The sequence below is a fragment of the Pleurodeles waltl genome, chromosome 2_1 (genome assembly GCF_031143425.1).
Source record: "Pleurodeles waltl isolate 20211129_DDA chromosome 2_1, aPleWal1.hap1.20221129, whole genome shotgun sequence".
Lineage (NCBI taxonomy): Eukaryota > Metazoa > Chordata > Amphibia > Caudata > Salamandridae > Pleurodeles > Pleurodeles waltl.
In genome coordinates, this window is record NC_090438.1 from 121,651,974 (window position 1) to 121,671,254 (window position 19,281).

Genomic DNA, 19,281 nt, shown 5'->3' on the forward strand with positions numbered 1-19,281 from the left:
TGCTTTTCTTTGGACAACTGGGATCTGTTGTCCAATGGCCTTTTATTTTACATAAATAGCACCATGGTTTCTTTTCTTTGTTTTGATTTGAAGAGGATTTGGGCCCACCACCCCCACCAGAGTGTTTTTGTGGGCCTGATGAAGACTCATTTTTAGATTTGTCCCCACCCTTGTCAGAAGACTTACCATCCTTCTTCTTGCCATCTTTGTCCCCCCCTGTATGAACTTTTCTGTTCACCCTTGTTCTGACCCATTTGTCTGCCTTCTTTCCCAATTCTTGGGGAGAGGTCAGATCAGAGTCCACCAGGTACTGGTGTAACAAATCAGACACACAATTATTAAGAATATGCTCTCTCAGGATTAAGTTATACAGGCTTTCATAGTCAGCAACTTTACTGCCATGTAACCACCCCTCCAAGGCCTTCACTGAATGGTCAACAAAGTCTACCCAGTCTTGTGAAGACTCCTTTTTGGTTTCTCTGAACTTCATCCTGTACTGTACAGTGGTTAAGCCATAACCATCTAGGAGTGCATTCTTAAGAATTTTGAAATCATTGGCCTCACTTTCTTTTACAGTAAGGAGCCTATCCCTACCCTTTCCACTGAAAGATAGCCATAGGATAGCAGCCCACTGCCTCTGAGGGACATCCTGTACAACACAGGCCCTCTCAAGTGCAGCAAACCACTTGTTAATGTCATCCCCCTCCTTGTAAGGGGGAACTATCTTGTGCAGATTCCTAGAATCATGCTCTTTTGCAGGATGACTATTTGGAATACTGCTGCTGCCACCATGGGTTTCTAAACCCAATTTCTGTCTTTCTCTTTCTATTTCTAAGGACTGCCTATCTAAATCCAGCTGTTGCTTCTTGAGCTTCAGCCTGGATTGTTCCACTCTCAATCTATTGAGCTCCCTTTCTAACACTCTGTCATCAGGGTGGGTGGGTAGGGCATGTCTTGAAACAGAAGAATGGTAAGACTGAACAGGAGACCTGGCCCTAACAGATGTCACAGTAACATTCTGGCCTACAGAAGTGATACTTCTACTGTGATGAGAAACAACACTATTACTGTGATGTGAGACAACACTCTTACTGTGATGTGAATTCACTTCAGTACCAGCTATGCTAGGTGGCTTGCTAAGGGGCAGGTTGGAAGGATTCCCTCCCAACTCTTTTGCTAGGGGTGCCCCAGAATCTGAGTGGGAACCATCAGCTAATTTCTCACCAGAAGTACCAACAAAAGTCTTGTCTTGTTCAACTAGCATGTTAACTAATAGTTCTCTAGAGGGGTTCTTCCCTACCCCTAAACCTCTTTCTACACAGAGACTCCTTGCTGCCTTCCAGCTAAGGTGACCATAAGCAGTCTTGGACAGATCAACAGTTTGGCCTGTGCCAGACATGATAGAAAGTGTTTAAGGGATAGAAAAAGAAAGAAAAAGTTTTTAGAACTTTTTAAAGAACAGGAAAAAAACTTTTAAAACTTTTTAAGAACTTTTTGAAAGTTTTAGAGGTACTTTTCAGCACTTAGAAAAGAAGTGAGAGAAGAAAAGCAAAACTTTTTGGTTAGGTGTACATACACTGAACTTGTTTTGTATATTTTTCTCTTATGAAAAGTACAATGACAAAAGTCGTAAGTAGTTGCAAAGTACTTATCCCACCGCTGCACAACCAATGACGGAGGCTGGACTGGCTTGTAGTGAGTACCAAGGGGTACTTACACCTTGCACCAGGCCCAGGTATCCCTTATTAGTGTAGAGGGGTGTCTAGCAGCTTAGACTGATAGAAAAGGTAGCTTAGCAGAGCAGCTTAGGCTGAACTAGGAGACGAGTGAAGCTCCTACAGTACCACTAGTGTCATATGCACAATATCATAAGAAAACACAATACACAGATATACTAAAAATAAAGGTACTTTATTTTTATGACAATATGCCAAAAGTATCTCAGTGAGTACCCTCAGTATGAGGATAGCAAATATACACAATATATATGTACACAATACCAAAATATGCAGTAATAGCAATAGAAAACAGTGCAAACAATGTATAGTCACAATAGAATGCAATGGTGGCACATAGGGATAAGGGCAACACAAACCATATACTCTAGAAGTGGAATGCAAACCACGAATGGACCCCAAACCTATGTGACCTTGTAGAAGGTCACTGGGACTGTAAGAAAACAGTGAGGGTTAGAAAAATAGCCCACCCCAAGACCCTGAAACGTGGGTGCAAAGTGCACCTAAGTTCCCCAAAGAGCACAGAAGTCGTGATAGGGGAATTCTGCAGGAAAGACCAACACCAGCAATGCAACAACGATGGATTTCCAGACGAGGGTACCTGTGGAACAAGGGGACCAAGTCCAAAGTCACGATCAAGTCGGGAGTGGCAGATGCCCAGGAAATGCCAGCTGTGGGTGCAAAGAAGCTGCCACTGGATGGTAGAAGCTGAGGATTCTGCACGAACGACAAGGGCTAGAAACTTCCCCTTTGGAGGATGGATGTCACACGTCGTGAAGAGTCGTGCAGAAGTGTTTTCCTGCAGAAAGACCGCAAACAAGCCTTGCTAGCTGCAAGGGTCGTGGTTAGGGTTTTTGGATGCTGCTGTGGTCCAGGAGGGACCAGGATGTCACCAATTGCGTCAGAGGACAGAGGGGGCGCCCAGCAAGACAAGGAGCCCTCTCAGAAGCAGGCAGCACCCGCAGAAGTGCCAGAACAGGCACTATGAAGTGGAGTGAAACGGTGCTCACCCGAAGTTGCACAAGAGAGTCCTACGCCGCCGGAGGACAACTCAGGAGGTCGTGCAATGCAGTTTAGAGTGCCGTGGACCCAGGCTTGGCTGTGCACGAAGTAAATCCTCAGTGAGTGCACAGGAGCCGGAGTAGCTGCAAAACACTCGGTTCCCAGCAATGCAGTCTAGCCTGGGGAGGCAAGGACTTACCTCCACCAAACTTGGACTGAAGAGTCACTGGACTGTGGGAGTCACTTGGACAGAGTTGCTGAGTTCAAGGGACCTCGCTCGTCGTGCTGAGAGGAAACCCAGAGGACCGGTGATGCAGTTCTTTGGTGCCTGCGGTTGCAGGGGGAAGATTCCGTCGACCCACGGGAGATTTCTTCGGAGCTTCTGGTGCAGAGAGGAGGCAGACTACCCCCACAGCATGCACCACCAGGAAAACAGTCGAGAAGGCGGCTGGATCAGCGTTACAGTGTCGCAGTAGTCGTCGTTGCTACTTTGTTGCAGTTTTGCAGGCTTCCAGCGCGGTCAGCAGTCGATTCCTTGGCAGAAGGTGAAGAGAGAAATGCAGAGGAACTCTGATGAGCTCTTGCATTCGTTATCTAAGGAATTCCCCAAAGCAGAGACCCTAAATAGCCAGAAAAGGAGGTTTGGCTACTTAGGAGAGAGGATAGGCTAGCAACACCTGAAAGAGCCTATCAGAAGGAGTCTCTGACGTCACCTGCTGGCCCCGGCCACTCAGAGCAGTCCAGTGTGTCAGCAGCACCTCTGTTTCCAAGATGGCAGAGGTCTGGAGCACACTGGAGGAGCTCTGGGCACCTCCCAGGGGAGGTGCAGGTCAGGGGAGTGGTCACTCCCCTTTCCTTTGTCCAGTTTCGCACCAGAGCAGGGCTGAGGGATCCCTGAACCGGTGTAGACTGGCTTATGCAGAGATGGGCACCATCTGTGCCCATCAAAGCATTTCCAGAGGCTGGGGGAGGCTACTCCTCCCCAGCCCTGACACCTTATTCCAAAGGGAGAGGGTGTAACACCCTCTCTCTGAGGAAGTCCTTTGTTCTGCCCTCCTGGGCCAAGCCTGGCTGGGCCCCAGGAGGGCAGAAACCTGTTTGAGGGGTTGGCAGCAGCAGCAGCTGCAGTGAAACCCCGGGAAAGGCAGTTTGGCAGTACCCGGGTCTGTGCTAGAGACCCGGGGAGTCATGGGATTGCCACTGTGAAGCTACACATAGGTAGTGACCTATATGTAGTGCACGCGTGTAATGGTGTCCCCGTACTCACAAAGTCCGGGGAATTGGCCCTGAACCATGTGGGGGCACCTTGGCTAGTGCCAGGGTGCCCACACACTAAGTAACTTAGCACCCAACCTTTACTAGGTAAAGGTTAGACACATAGGTGACTTATAAGTTACTTAAGTGCAGTGTAAAATGGCTGTGAAATAACGTGGACGTTATTTCACTCAGGCTGCAGTGGCAGGGCTGTGTAAGAATTGTCAGAGCTCCCTATGGGTAGCAAAAGAAATGCTGCAGCCCATAGGGATCTCCTGGAACCCCAATACCCTGGGTACCTCAGTACCATATACTAGGGAATTATAAGGGTGTTCAAGTATGCCAATGTAAATTGGTAAAATTGGTCACTAGCCTGTTAGTGACAATTTGGAAAGAAATGAGAGAGCATAACCACTGAGGTTCTGATTAGCAGAGCCTCAGTGAGACAGTTAGTCATAACACAGGTAACACATACAGGGCACACTTATGAGCACTGGGGCCCTGGCTGGCAGGGTCCCAGTGACACATACAACTAAAACAACATATATACAGTGAAATATGGGGGTAACATGCCAGGCAAGATGGTACTTTCCTACAATGATCGATGAGTCCAGCAGGTCAAGACGCGAAGTATCGACTTTGCAGTGTTGCGATCACACAGCATAACTTCAGCGGTGTTGCGGCAAAATCGGGCTTATGTTGCAGCCCGCAGTCGTTGCGTTCAGCGAGGACCATGGAGCTGGAGCAGGCAGCAGTGTGGCGTGGGACATTGGTGCCAGTTCCGGAGTTGCTGAAGTCGGTGAACTAGATAGGAGCTAGTAGATGAAGGCTTTGTTGGCCCTGAGACTTCAGAACAGGAGGCAAGCTCAATACAAGCCCTTGTGGAGGAGGGCAGAGTCCTTCCAGCAGATTCAGGGGGCCAGCAGGCAGTAGGGCAATAAGCAGGGCAGCAGTCTTTCCCGCAAAGCAGTCCAGATGAGTCATTTGGGCAGCCAGGCAGTCCCTCTGACAGAGTCCAGTTGTAGATCCAGAAGTGTCTGATTTGGTGGGGTCAGAGACCCAGTATATGTACCCAAAAGTGCCTTTGATGTGGCGGAAACTTCAAAAAGTGGGTTTGAAATGCACAAGGTCCTCTTTCAACCCAGCCGTGTCTGCCAGGATCCCTATGGGGTAGGGGGTTATTAGTCCTTTGTGTGGGGTCAGGCCACTGGCCTTTGAAGTGTCAGTAAAGAGCCCCACCACCCTTCCTGCCCAGATAGATCCATTCAGTACGCAGATGAATACAGATGTGGCAGAGTGTCCATGTGTTTATGGCTGTCTGGATGGAATGCACAAGGGGGGCTGTCAACCAGCACAGCTCAGACGTGGAAGGCAGTAAGTGCAGAGAAATGCCCACTTTCTAAAACTGGCATTTCTAGAATAGTAATATTAAAGCCAACTTCACCAGTAAGCAGGCTTTTCCATTACCATTCTAGCCATACTAAACATGACAAGGCTACTCCTTTCAGATCAGAATCTACCACTTAAAAGTATATAAGGGCAGTTCTAATACTGTACTATGAGAGGATCAGGCCTCACAGTAGTAAGAAACAAGTTTGTGACTTTTTCACTACCAGGACATGTAAAACACATAAGTACATATCCTGCCTTTTACCTTCATAGCACCATGCCCTGTGGGTTACCTATGGCCTACCTCAGGGGTGACATATATATAGTAAAAAGGGGAGTTTAAAGCCTGGCAAGTAGTTTTAAATACCAAGCTGAATTGACAGTGAAACTGCACACACAGGCCTTGCAATGAGACATGGTTAAGGGGATTCGTATGTGGATGACACAATCAGTGCTGTAGGCCCATCAGTTGCATTTAATTTAAAGGTCCTGGGTACCTCTAGTGTGCTCTAAAAGGGACTTTCAGGTAAATTAAACATGCCAATTAGGTAGGAGCCAATGTTACCATGTTTAGGGGAGAGAGCACATGCACTTTAGCACTGGTCAGCAGTGGTAAAGTGTGCAGATTCCTAAAACCAGCAAAAACAGGATCAGAAAAATGGAGTGAGGCAGGCAAACAGCTGGGGGAAGTCCACCCTAAGGCTGTCAGGTATAACACTTACATACTTTGCTTAAACATGCTGAGGGTTTTTATTCAATCTTAAAACAATTAAAAATAACAACTTCTATTTTAGCATATTTTACACAGCCATTAATTTATACTTCATAATAGCTACTGTAACCATTTAAACGCTCATGAAAGAATTCCTTTGAAGAAGACTCTTTTGCTTTTAAATGGGTGGCTGGAGCTCAAAGCCCCCATTTTATCATTTTTTAAAGCAGTACTTCCCAAACGTTTTAGGACCATGACCCAATTTTTAGAACAACAAACGTTCATGACCCACTTGTCATTAATGGACCTGAGGCGGGGCAAGCTCATATAGTAGTAGACATACTTTCAAAATGCTGTGAATTGCCAAAATAACACACACTCTAAATTTTACGACCTTACAGCACATAAAATGCTAATGCGTGGATCACCCAGTAAAAGTGTCTTGATTTGTTTTGATCCTATTAAAACTTTTCTTACATTGCATTTCAGAATTACAATTAAACTGTGCTACATTTTTGCTTTCCTAACTGCTTATATACTCTGAAATATGTGTACAGTTCATTTAAAGGTATTTAAGTGTGTTACAAAAAATTGCACCCAACAGCCTTTCCTTTCACACCCTATGAATCCCAGCAAGATTGCCACATAGCTCAATTTAAAAACTCCTCTCACAGTCAAAGAAAGGAAGGCATAGCCTGATTTCTGATCTCTGTCTTTGAAGCACAGCAAATGTGACAAGATAAATGCAAATTATAAAGGCATCTTTATTTACTGCTCTATAGCGACCCACCAGAAATCGGGTGGTGACCCACCACTGGATCTTAAATCACAGTTTGGGAAATGCTGTTTTGAAGAATGCCAAAACGCATCTTTTTAACCTACTAACCACAAATGTTTAACAAGCGTTGGTATACCCAATAGGTCTCCCCTTTGGGACTTTATACTTGTTTAGCCATGCAGCACATTATCAGCCAGTGTCATCACAGGGTGAGCTTAGGTGCACTACCAGAGTCTGTTACTAGTGGTTCCTGGATAGTAATATACAGCGCTGGGTGCACTATGTTGCACTACCACATGCCGTTACTAGAGGCCCAAGGAAAGCAGGGCTTCAGCTGTCGGAGTTGCACATCTCCAGACTGAAGGAGAAAATTTAACCCAGAGTGTTTGCTGCAAGATTGACAGAAGTCAGTGTGCTGCAAGGCTGTTCCCATATGAATTAAATCAAATTAAATCAGAGTTTATAAAGCGCAACTACTCACCCGTAAGAGTCTCAAGGAGCTAGAGGGGTTAGTCCTCTGAGCTTCAGTTAAAGAGCCAGGTTTTAAGGTCCTTCCTGAATTGAGTCAGAGATGGTGACTGGCTGAGGTGCAGGGGCAGTGAAGTCCAGCTGAGTTTCATATGAGTGTCTTACACCACCAAAAAAAAAACCCTAGCAATGTAAATTGTATGAAGCGACTCTTTTAGAATGCCACTCATCACAGTCACTTCTCGTGTTATTTCTGATGTCAAAGATTGCAAGACATCACTTAATGGAATATGCCTGTTCTTTATATCTCACCCCTACTGATTTTCAGAACTTGAGAGGTGTCAAAAACATGTAGTGCTGTAAAAAAAATAAACAAAGGCGCACGCCTAAAGTAGATCACCATGCAACTGCAGCAAGTGCACTTGAACGTACTCACCTCAGCAGTGTAGTCCACCAATACCTTTCTAATGGTCCAGCTGCAGGAGTCTTCGCTGCTCTGCAGCCACGACTTGTGGGTCACTCACCATCTGGCCAGTGCCGAGTGCCACAGCCCGTTGAGAAGGGAGAAAAGGCAGCTCTTGTTGCGAACATCCTCAAGTATGGCGGACAGCCGTGACAGGAAATGGGTAGAAAAACTATGCGAATCATAAATCCCTGTGATGGCTGTCCACCACACTTGAGTGAGTCGTGGAGTCACTGATGAGTGTGTGTGACAGAAGAGTAGGTCCCTTCTGCACATAGATCCGCTTCACGGTTCCATATTACAATCCATGAGAATATTCTGCACCGCTACCCAAAACAGAAGCAACTCCCGTCCGTAACCCGCCATGGCATTCAAACCTGAACTTGGCCGACCTGATAAAACCCCACCCACCACACAAAATACCAATCAACTAGCACTGTAGAGTGCCAAATGCGTGGCAGGGCTCTTCAAAAATCTACCTGTGTTTTGGGCAATGATATATTGCAGACACTGAGACTATCTGGCCAATAAGGAGCATGTCTGAGAACGCCTACAGGATCAGCTGAACACGACAGCAGACGCGAGCAGATGGGAGCAGAAACAACGCCAAAGATGACCAAGCACCAACAAGTGAGGAGCGAGGGGAAAGGAAAAAGTAGTGCGCTGAAATGAAACATATGGCCGATAGCGAAAGAATTCATGTAGCAGGGGCAGTCTCCAGGGCTGCAACGAAGTCGGGAGAAATGTAAAGCATTCACAAGTATTTACCCAAGAAACCAAAGGAAGTTTGAAAGGTAGGCCAAGGAATGAATGAAAGTGATGGGCGTGAAATGGGCGTGGTTAAAGCTCACAGAGTAGACTAAAATATGTCGAGACAGCAGCACGTGCGCGCTGATAGGCTCGACCTAAAAAGGTGTTTGGAAAAAGTTTCAAGCAAAGAGTTTTAATTGCACTTGCCTAGCAATTTCACATTTGTTTATGCATCCTAATGGTCGCTAACACCTTCTTGCTAGAGCAGTGCTTTATAAAAATGCAACTAAAACGAAATAAATAAATTATTCTTTATTATATAGTCAATTGAAACTGTAACAGTTTCCAAATCCATTATATTACAAAATATCTGGTTAAAAGGGAAATAAAAATATGAATTGTTTTTCCTTATTTGCAATGTTTGCGCCAATAAAAGCCTGAGCTGCTTTAATAGAATACATAAAATAAACGCAAATGTGGGTGAACTTTTATCATAGGTTTTAACTCAAAGTCCAACAATTATTTTCCTGTTTCTTAAACTTTCTTTTTGCACAGTCCCTGTTCCAAATAGATTGTGAACACATATAAAGGCTATATCACAAATATCAACCAAGTGGGTCCCTGGAGGTGAAGGGATACCGTAGGCATGTTATTAGCATGAAATATACATTCCTAGCAAAAGAGAAACAAACTAAAATTACATTCCTGCTACTTCAAGTTTATTTTCTACAAGTGCGATTACGTTTACAAATCTTTTATTTGGATGTATATTAAATCCAATTTAACAGGGGATAAGAGCCTGCCGACAAGTGTGAATCCTCATCTAATTAAATAAGGCATGAAGTCAACTTTTCCGCTCCTCTGCAGAAGCAGCACACGTGGGCAATAAGTGCACAATTCTTTCATTCCTGTAATTGCACAACCAGAATTTATTATTCTCAGATGGCTTTATCCAAGGTGGGTTTGAGTTAATAGCTGGAAACGTGCCGAATCTGTAGGTCATCAATTTGTATTTAAGATGTTTTGAAAATTGTTTGCAGAAAGGCGGCTGCCAGCGGTTAGTTTCATAAGTGGTTTTGCTCATCCAAGCATGTGATTGTTTGCAAAAGCTTATTTTGTCTTAGACACGTGAAGCAATTTTGAACATTTATTGAAAGATGTCTTGAACACACTGAAACTTACTGGCAGACCTCTTAGTTCCATCATGTGTAAGCTTTTCAGAGCTGTTTCAAAATAAATTTAAAAAATCCAAGGATTTCTTCTTCTTGGATGAATAATTTCTATCCAGTGTAATGCTCGTGGAGGTGCAGCTCTTAGTATACTACACACATTTAAAAAAAAGCAGCTAGTTGTGCTATGGATTGTTCCAGGAGCTCAAATTCCCACTTTATTTGTGCTTGTGACACATTCTTGGGCAAGTGGAATAATTATCCATCCATACTGGTACTCTCTAAGGGCCACGTGTATGTAGGTTCAGATTTGCGACTCGCAAATCCGAATGTAGGATGGTGTCCTTGACACCATTTGCGATTCGCAAGAGGGGTCGCAAATGCCCACCTCATGAATATTCATGAGGTAGGTCGCACTTTGCAACCCCCTTGAAAATGGCGGCCCTCACAGGGATGGTGACCTGCTGGATACAGCAAACCACAATGTCTGTGTCTGTTTCTCAATAAAGCAGCTTTTTTTCGTAATGCAGCCCGTTTTCCTTAAAGGAAAACAAGATGCATTACAAAAACAAAAAATGTAACGTTTTCGTTTCATTTTTACAGAGCAGGCAGTGGTCCATAGGAGCACTGCCTGCTCTGAAAAAATGTTTACATTAACATTCACAATGGGGAAGGGGTCCCCTGGGGACCCCTTCCCTTTTGCAAATGGGTTAGCACCCATTTGAAATGGGTGCAAACTGCGATTGTTTGGCGACCGCGTTCGCGGTCACCACACAATCCTACATTGCACTGCGAGTCGCAATTAGGAAGGGAACACCCCTTCCTAATTGCGAGTCACAAACCCATTTTGCGATTCGGTAACCAGGTTACCAAATCGCAAAACGGGGTTTGTGCATTGCGATGTGCTTTTTGCATGTCGCAAACAGCCAAATTCGCTGTTTGCGAGGTGCAAAAAGCTACCTACATGTAGCCCTTGGTCAAGTAAGTTTGCTTCTTTTCCCATTAGTGAGAGATATGTGATACATGTGACCTTTGGGATAGGTTCCCATGACGAACCACAGAGGTTCTTTGATAGGGATAGGAATGCAATCCCCGATATTCATGCTTTAGTTCTCATATGAGGTCGATGTCTGGAAAAATTACCTCCATTATAAAATATTATGCTAAGATATTTGTAGTCCCTTTCTATATCAATCATTTTCTTATTCAACCTCCAAGAACCATGATAATTTGTTTTCCTATCACAGATTAAAAAAAATGATTGCCAGTTGATCTACATTTGATTTATAGCTGTGTAGTTAGATAAAGATATTATCATTCTTTGCATCCGAATTGGAGTTTTCCTTAGCAAAACAACATTGTACGAGTATAATAAGAACGAGATTTGTTGTGCCCCTACCTTGGGCGAGTGTGTGTTTGGGTTGTTCAGTGCTATATTTAAATCTGTGATGTAAATGTTAAAGAGAAGGGCAGCCAAGACACACCTTGTTTTAAACCTTTTATACTTTATATCTTGGCAGTGGATGACTCCTGTCTCCAACCTTCACTCGTATCCAAGTATTTGAATGAAGTACCTGTATGACTTTTAAAAGCTTTGCTGGAATGCCCCTGCAATACAATTATGCCCATATTACACTCTTGGAACCTTATCGAAGGCTGATTTCATATCTACAAATTAAACATGTAATAGAGAATGATCACCAAGCACCTTCTCAAATAACAAGGATAATGCTTGTATATTTGTTGTTGTTCCTTCCTGGGTTTGGTTTAGCAGAAGTAAATTGGATTTGGTCACCCAAGCTTCTAGGTCCTCTACCACCAAGTTGATGAAATTCTTGGCCTTGGCATCCAATAGAGCAATCAATCTAAAGTTTTCAGGGTTATTAACTTGCCCCTTTTTGTAAATCTGGTGCCATACAGAAATGGCTGTATAATTTTTGGATTTCTTTTTTTTGTGCAAATTATGATTTTATAATGGCATTCATATACTTTACCAGAAATTGGTTTCAATTTAAAAATACTGTGATGTGGGTGCGCCATCTGTGCACTCTTTTTAAAATTACTTATAGGAGGAGATGCAAGGTTTCATAAGGCACAATTTTAGAACCTGAGACTATTAATCCATTACTATCTTCTATGTATTATTTATTCCATTTTCCTCGGAAGACATTATGAAATATTGTAACCTCATTGTGCTTTGGCACATATCCAAGATCATACTGGTTTTGTTCCAACATTTCTTGTTCCTTTCCAGAAATATCATACAGCACATTTAAATACAGTATCCATGCATCTTCTGAAATATTTGCAGTATGAAATTGAACGCTTCTAGTATCTAGTTTTGGAATGCTAAAGCCTAAAGTAAACATGGGATTTAAATAAGAAGTATTGTTAGCTTTACTCATAACACCATAATGTATTTTTAAAAAGCCTTGGAAATCCTTTTAAAACCGGAAGTAAAGTGTATTGCATGGTTTGCATGACAGATGTGCAAGCAATGGTTTGTGAAGCTAACCATAACTGGGAAATTTCAAAGTTTTTTCGGTTTTGTTTAATAATCATAACTGCACTTTAAATGTTTTTTTAAGTGCATATACATATATAGGCACCTGCATACGCACTCACACACACTCGGCCACCCACCCACACACACACACACACACACACACACACACATATGTACAGCCTGCAAGTAACACTTTTTTCATAAAATGTATCTTTTTAACAAAATAACTTTTATTTCTTCAAGGCATATTTTTCTGTGTGATTTCTAGTGCTTGTGAAGAAAAAAAAGTTTCTAAGTTAAAATATACATTTTCAGATTTAGGGCTCACAATATAGTAAATCTTGAAAGAAATGAATGTCTGTTAACACACAAATACAGTGTATGAGCTCGTAAAGATATAAAGAAGAAGCATGGCGACAATTACCTGGAGTTGTTCTGGTTATCTGTTTGAATTCCTGACGCTCTTCAAATTCCCTTTTTGATATTTTTTCAATGGAAAATTGGTTTAAAACCCCTATGACAAGATATAACACAAGACTATATAACTGCAATATGAAGGGTGGCATTTAATCGTTAATGTTCCTAACTGAGACACAAAATCAATAACTTGAGGCAAACCATGTACTGTAAATATAGAGATCTATTTCTTGTTCTTAAAAGTGGTCAGATCACTTTACAGCTGAAACCCTTGAAAGAGAAGGAGCATACCACAGTGAAACACAGAACAAGCGAACATGTGGACAAATCAATACTTTTTGCATGACCATTTTTTTTGCAACTCACAGTTTGCGATTTTTTGTGAATTGCAAATTATGAGTCGTCAAACAAAATGTACCACAGTGTCAGAGGGACTGTTTGCAGTTCCCAAGTGGGTCGCAAGGGACCTGCTTCATTAATATTCATGAGGCAGATCACAATTTGTGACCCATTTGGGAATGGCCGCACTCAAAGGGATAGGGGCCTGCTGGGGGTCAGCAGACCACCATGTCTGTGATTGCTTTTTAAATAAAGCAGTTTAAAAAACAATGCAGTCCATTTTCCTTAAAGGAAAACGGGATGCATTTCAAAAATAAAAATGAAATGTTGCCTGCTCTGATAAAATGTTGGCGCCCCTATTCACAAAGGAGAAGAGGTCCCTTAGGGATGCCTTCCCATTTGCGAATGGGTTACCACCAATTTGAAATTGGTGGTAACTGTAATTGTTTTGCGTCCACATTCACGGTCACAAAACAATCATACATGGGCGTGCAAGTTGCAATTAGGAGGGTACGCCCTTGGAACCCCCCTTCCTTATTGTGAGTCAGAATCCCTATTTTTCAAGTCAGTAACAGGATACCAACTCGCAAAGTAGGGATACTACATGCAACAAGGCCATTTTGCGTCCGCAAAATAGCCTTGTACTTCTGGCCCCAAAGTCCCTTATTTCAGAGCCTCTGAGACTTACTCACTTAACTGAAAAACAGTCACTCTGATATTGATTTAATCACGTTGTTTATGGTAGTATATTTGCATAATGTTAAAATATCTCTTTTATTATACTTACAAATATCAAATTATTTTGATTACCCCACAATCTTCGGTCATTTTGTCACACTTAATGAAAGGATTACTTTTTGCTGCCTCTTCCTTTGTTGCAGGTTCTAACAGGATGCGATGTTATTATCAGATAATACCATCAGATCATGTTAGATAATACTCCTTTTGTATATGTTTTTATTGGCATTTCAGAAAATTACAGTTCCACATCTTAGGAAATATTAGCAAACAGTACAGTCCAAGTTAGCTGTCTTTGGAATTTCGAAGGTTGCCAAAGCCATTCTTAACTGTTAAATAACAACAAATAAACAATACAAGGTCAAAAGAGTGAAAGAAAACCACCCCTCATCTTTATCTCACCCTGTTAGGTCAGGGGTCTTGAAACTGGGTCCCTTGTCCCTTTAGGCGGGCCTCAAGTAATCCCGGGTGGGATGGGGGCACCAGGCTCTGGCCAAAAGAAGCATTATGCTGATAAAAGGGCTTTGTTTTAAGCTGAAAAAAATAAGCAGCAGTAAACCGCTCTGTAATGGGCCATCACTAACATGTTTTGACATTTATATCCAAGCTGGGAATATATACCAAAAGGGAAGGGACTCCAAACACTCTTCAAAACCCCACCCCCACTTCTAATAATCACACTGTGAATACTTTACATGTTAGACCTGCCTGCTCAGAACAGTATGTTTGGCATCATGTATGTGATAGCATTTTTAAAACAGTAACATAACCGCAGTGTTTAAATAAGTCTAGACATATTTAAAAACTGGCAACTTAATAGAATAATTGTGAAAAATTCAGAGGTGGGCCCATGTAATTTTTGTATTTCACTGGGGGGGGCATCATTAAAACGTTTGAATAGCATGTTACGTGGACAGAGGGCCAGATTTGGGTTGCATGGATAACAATGGTTTATACAATATTTGCAGGTTCTAAACTGATTGTATAAGACTACGATGCAGATAGGCCTAAATGTGGAAAACCTTAGTAAAAATATTCCTACGTTTCTCATTCTTTATGGGCACCCCTAGTTTCATGTACTTTATAGCAATCTTATGGAGTCACTTAAATGTAATGAAAAAGATTGGCCGGAAAATGACCCTGATGCAAATTGCACTTGTCCAAGGTGCTCCCAGTGCTTTTGCATGCAGCCAGTGGTAGTGACCATTGTGCAGGTGCAATCAGACCATTCCTTATTAGCAACCTGGGACCCTTCTGAACAGGTCCAACCCGGTACTCGAACCTGTGTTCAATCCGGAGTTTAAAGTCAGAGGTATAGAACTGCTCACTTGGCTAGGTCATTATCTACTACCTAATCATTGTTAGAATCAGCAAGTCTATTGCATGTAAACAAAGAAATTAATAAATCTTTCAGGCCTGAGTAATGACTTAAAGGCTTATTTAGGTTTTGGCTAATGGGATACTCCCTCACAAATATGACTGTGACATTTGTAATACAGTGGATTGGATATCCACAGAGATTGTGGCTATTTATCTCAACTGCCAAAATTTAGATAATGCTCTTGGATGCCATGTTTTTCAAAGTAGGGATGAAACACAATTTAGATAAATCGAACTACAAATGCAATATATGACTTAGTCCAAAAATAGAAGAAATGTGCACACTTATACCACACCATAGTACTTTCTAGAATTAAATGAATTTCAAAAAGGAGATTATCATCACATGTCTAAGTATGTAGGTTTATAAGTATGTATATTGTATTTCTATAGCGCAAACACAGTCAAAAGGAAAAAGAGCACAGTACATGGTTAAAGACAAATATAAAGTCAACAAGTAAGAGGAGAGGAAGCTAAATATATTGGTGTTTGTGTACTTAGCCAAAACGCAAGAGAGGACTTTACAGGGTCTAGATGAGAGATACAATAAGCGAGTGATTCTAGTCCCGGGTGTAGGTTGTGAGGGAAAGTGGCTATTTATTGTGTCACAAAGTAGTGTTCTTTAAAGAGGTGTGGCTTCAACTCTTTCCTAAATCGAAGATGGATACAGGCAATCTTGATTCAAACAGTGATGTTGCAGATCCTTGGTGAGAAAATTAAAAAGGCCAGTTGTCCAGTTTAAGCTTTTGTTCACTTCTTCAACTCAGCTAGAGTCTGATGCTATCCCTGCTGTGATAGTGCTTGGAACCACGGAATGGACAGCCAGGCAAGGACTGAGTCATAGTGAGGATAAAGATTACATATTCAAGAATGAACAGAGCCAATGACTTCTCTACCCCTTTGGCGTACTGTCCTGGGGTGAATGTTTTTAATAATGTATGCTGTGTAAGGGTAAGCAGAAACTTAATTTTCACATGATTTAGGTTTAAGCTACAGAGTTTATGTATGCCAAACGTTCTGTGGGTCTTTCCTAGGACCGGAGAAGAACTCTTTTGATAAAGTTGACCATCATCAGCATGTTGCTGGTGTAAAATACTAAAGTTGGTTCTAGGTGAAAGTTAAGGAGAGTGGCAGAAAGAATGAAGTCCTGAGGAGGTACCATAAAGGAGAACATCCTAGGGGGAGGTTTATCAATATTTCACACAATGCAAGACAGCAAGACACCTTGCTGCACTGCGTGAAAGGAAGAGGGCAGGAATGCACCATATTTAACACTATATGGGGCATTCCTGTCCAATCCTTGTGCTGGTGCATGATTGGTTGTGAAGCACCAACACAGGCACCCTTGTGCCATGGTGCAAGGGTGTCTACATTGCAGGCAGAATTGTTTTTGTGCAGGAAGGAATGCCTTCCTGCACAAAAACAATCCTTTATGTTTTTTTCCTCTTCCTACACGTGCTGCGGAATGCCACACATACAGGGAGTGCAGAATTATTAGGCAAGTTGTATTTTTGAGGATTAATTTTATTATTGAACAACAACCATGTTCTCAATGAACCCAAAAAACTCATTAATATCAAAGCTGAATATTTTTGGAAGTAGTTTTTAGTTTGTTTTTAGTTTTAGCTATGTTAGGGGGATATCTGTGTGTGCAGGTGACTATTACTGTGCATAATTATTAGGCAACTTAACAAAAAACAAATATATACCCATTTCAATTATTAATTATTACCAGTGAAACCAATATAACATCTCAACATTCACAAATATACATTTCTGACATTCAAAAACAAATCAAAAACAAATCAGTGACCAATATAGCCACCTTTCTTTGCAAGGACACTCAAAAGCCTGCCATCCATGGATTCTGTCAGTGTTTTGATCTGTTCACCATCAACATTGCGTGCAGCAGCAACCACAGCCTCCCAGACACTGTTCAGAGAGGTGTACTGTTTTCCCTCCTTGTAAATCTCACATTTGATGATGGACCACAGGTTCTCAATGGGGTTCAGATCAGGTGAACAAGGAGGCCTTGTCATTAGATTTCCTTCTTTTATACCCTTTCTTGCCAGCCACGCTGTGGAGTACTTGGACGCGTGTGATGGAGCATTGTCCTGCATGAAAATCATGTTTTTCTTGAAGGATGCAGACTTCTTCCTGTACCACTGCTTGAAGAAGGTGTCTTCCAGGAACTGGCAGTAGGACTGGGAGTTGAGCTTGACTCCATCCTCAACCCAAAAAGGCCCCACAAGCTCATCTTTGATGATACCAGCCCAAACCAGTACTCCACCTCCACCTTGCTGGCGTCTGAGTCGGACTGGAGCTCTCTGCCCTTTACCAATCCAGCCACGGGCCCATCCATCTGGCCCATCAAGACTCACTCTCATTTCATCAGTCCATAAAACCTTAGAAAAATCAGTCTTGAGATATCCCAGTCTTGACGTTTCAGCTTGTGTGTCTTGTTCAGTGGTGGTCGTCTTTCAGCCTTTCTTACCTTGGCCATGTCTCTGAGTATTGCACACCTTGTGCTTTTGGGCACTCCAGTGATGTTGCAGCTCTGAAATATGGCCAAACTGGTGGCAAGTGGCATCGTAGCAGCTGCACGCTTGACTTTTCTCAGTTCATGGGCAGTTATTTTGCGCCTTGGTTTTTCCACACGCTTCTTGCGACCCTGTTGACTATTTTGAATGAAACGCTTGATTGTTCGATGATCACGCTTCAGAAGCTTTGCAATTTTAAGAGTGCTGCATCCCTCTGCATGATATCTCACTATTTTTGACTTTTCTGAGCCTGTCAAGTCCTTCTTTTGACCCATTTTGCCAAAGGAAAGGAAGTTGCCTAATAATTATGCACACCTGATATAGGGTGTTGATGTCATTAGACCACACCCCTTCTCATGACAGAGATGCACATCACCTAATATACTTAATTGGTAGTAGGCTTTCGAGCCTATACAGCTTGGAGTAAGACAACATGCATAAAGAGGATGATGTGGTCATTTGCCTAATAATTCTGCACTCCCTGTATAGGAGGAAAAAACAATGAGAAAAAAAATATTTCTCCTTGTTACACCTCCCCTAGGAGGGTGTCGCATTTTGGTGCATTCTCAGGTTTACCACTCATGGTATATTTGGGAATGCACCAAAATCTATGGGTGAATATGTGGAACACCCACACTCCACTTATGGAATGCCTCTATGGGGCAGAATAATGGAGGGCAACGACTTGGCTACCTTGCATTATACCAGGTTTACCAAGCCACAGAGGGTCATGCAATAAATCAATCAGTAGATTTGTTGAGCACTTCTTGTCATCTGTAAGGGTATCAAGAAACTGGTAGGGTCAAGTTGATTAGCTGAATAGGACTTTCTGACTTTCTGAACTCTGGAAGTGATGCGGAAGCCTGGAGATGAAAAGGTACCTCCCTCTGTGTCTTCGCTGCTCGGTAGGAGATGGAGAGACCTCCGCATCTGCCTTGTCAGATCCAGGGGGTGACAGTTAGAGAAAGGGCAGTGGAAGGGAAGTGTGTAGTGGACTGATGGAAGATGAGGCGGTGATTCAAGAAGGCGGGTCCACAGTTGTGTAGGGCCTTGTATGCATGGGTCAGGAGTGCTCGAACTGATGTATTTTCAGAACAGGGAGCCTGTGGAGTTTTCTGCGGTAGCGGGTGATGTGGGTTCATCTAGGGAACTCCAGGATGAGTCTGACTGTGGCTTTCTGTATGGTTTTCAGTCAGAGGAGGAGGTGAGCTGCAATCCCTACATAGAGAGCATTGCCATAGTCCAGTCAGATGGAGATGAGGGCCTGGGTGATGTTGCATCTTGAGCTTTGGGGTATCCATTTGAATATGCGGAGCATGAAGAAGCAGGAGGAAATGACAGGGCTGACCTGAGTTGTCATGGTTAGTTTGTGGTCTAGACTGATGCCTAGGCTTCTAGCATGGTCAGTGGGGATAGGAGTAGGTCAGAATTCTAAGGGCCATCAGGATGTGTCCCATAGGGAACTTTTATTTCCAAAGATCAGTACCCCTGTCTTGCCTTGTCCATGTTGAGCTTCAGACAGTTGTCCTTCATCCTGTTGGCAAAGTCTGTTATGCAGATGTGGAAGTTGGTCTTGGTGGTGTCTTCGGAGAGGGAGAGGATGAGTTGTGTGTCATCGGTGAAGGATATGATGTAGAGTC

At 42.8% G+C, this 19,281-nt stretch overlaps 1 protein-coding gene across 1 annotated transcript in view; it reads right to left on the reverse strand.

The window, feature by feature from the left end:
* The window catches only part of CHRDL1 (chordin like 1), a 632,262-nt gene that overhangs the window by 24,849 nt on the left and 588,132 nt on the right, over positions 1-19,281 (reverse strand). The window contains exon 10 of the mRNA XM_069211416.1: positions 12,652-12,741. Within this exon, the coding sequence (XP_069067517.1) occupies positions 12,652-12,741 (90 nt within the window). The remainder of the gene's footprint in view (positions 1-12,651; positions 12,742-19,281) is intronic.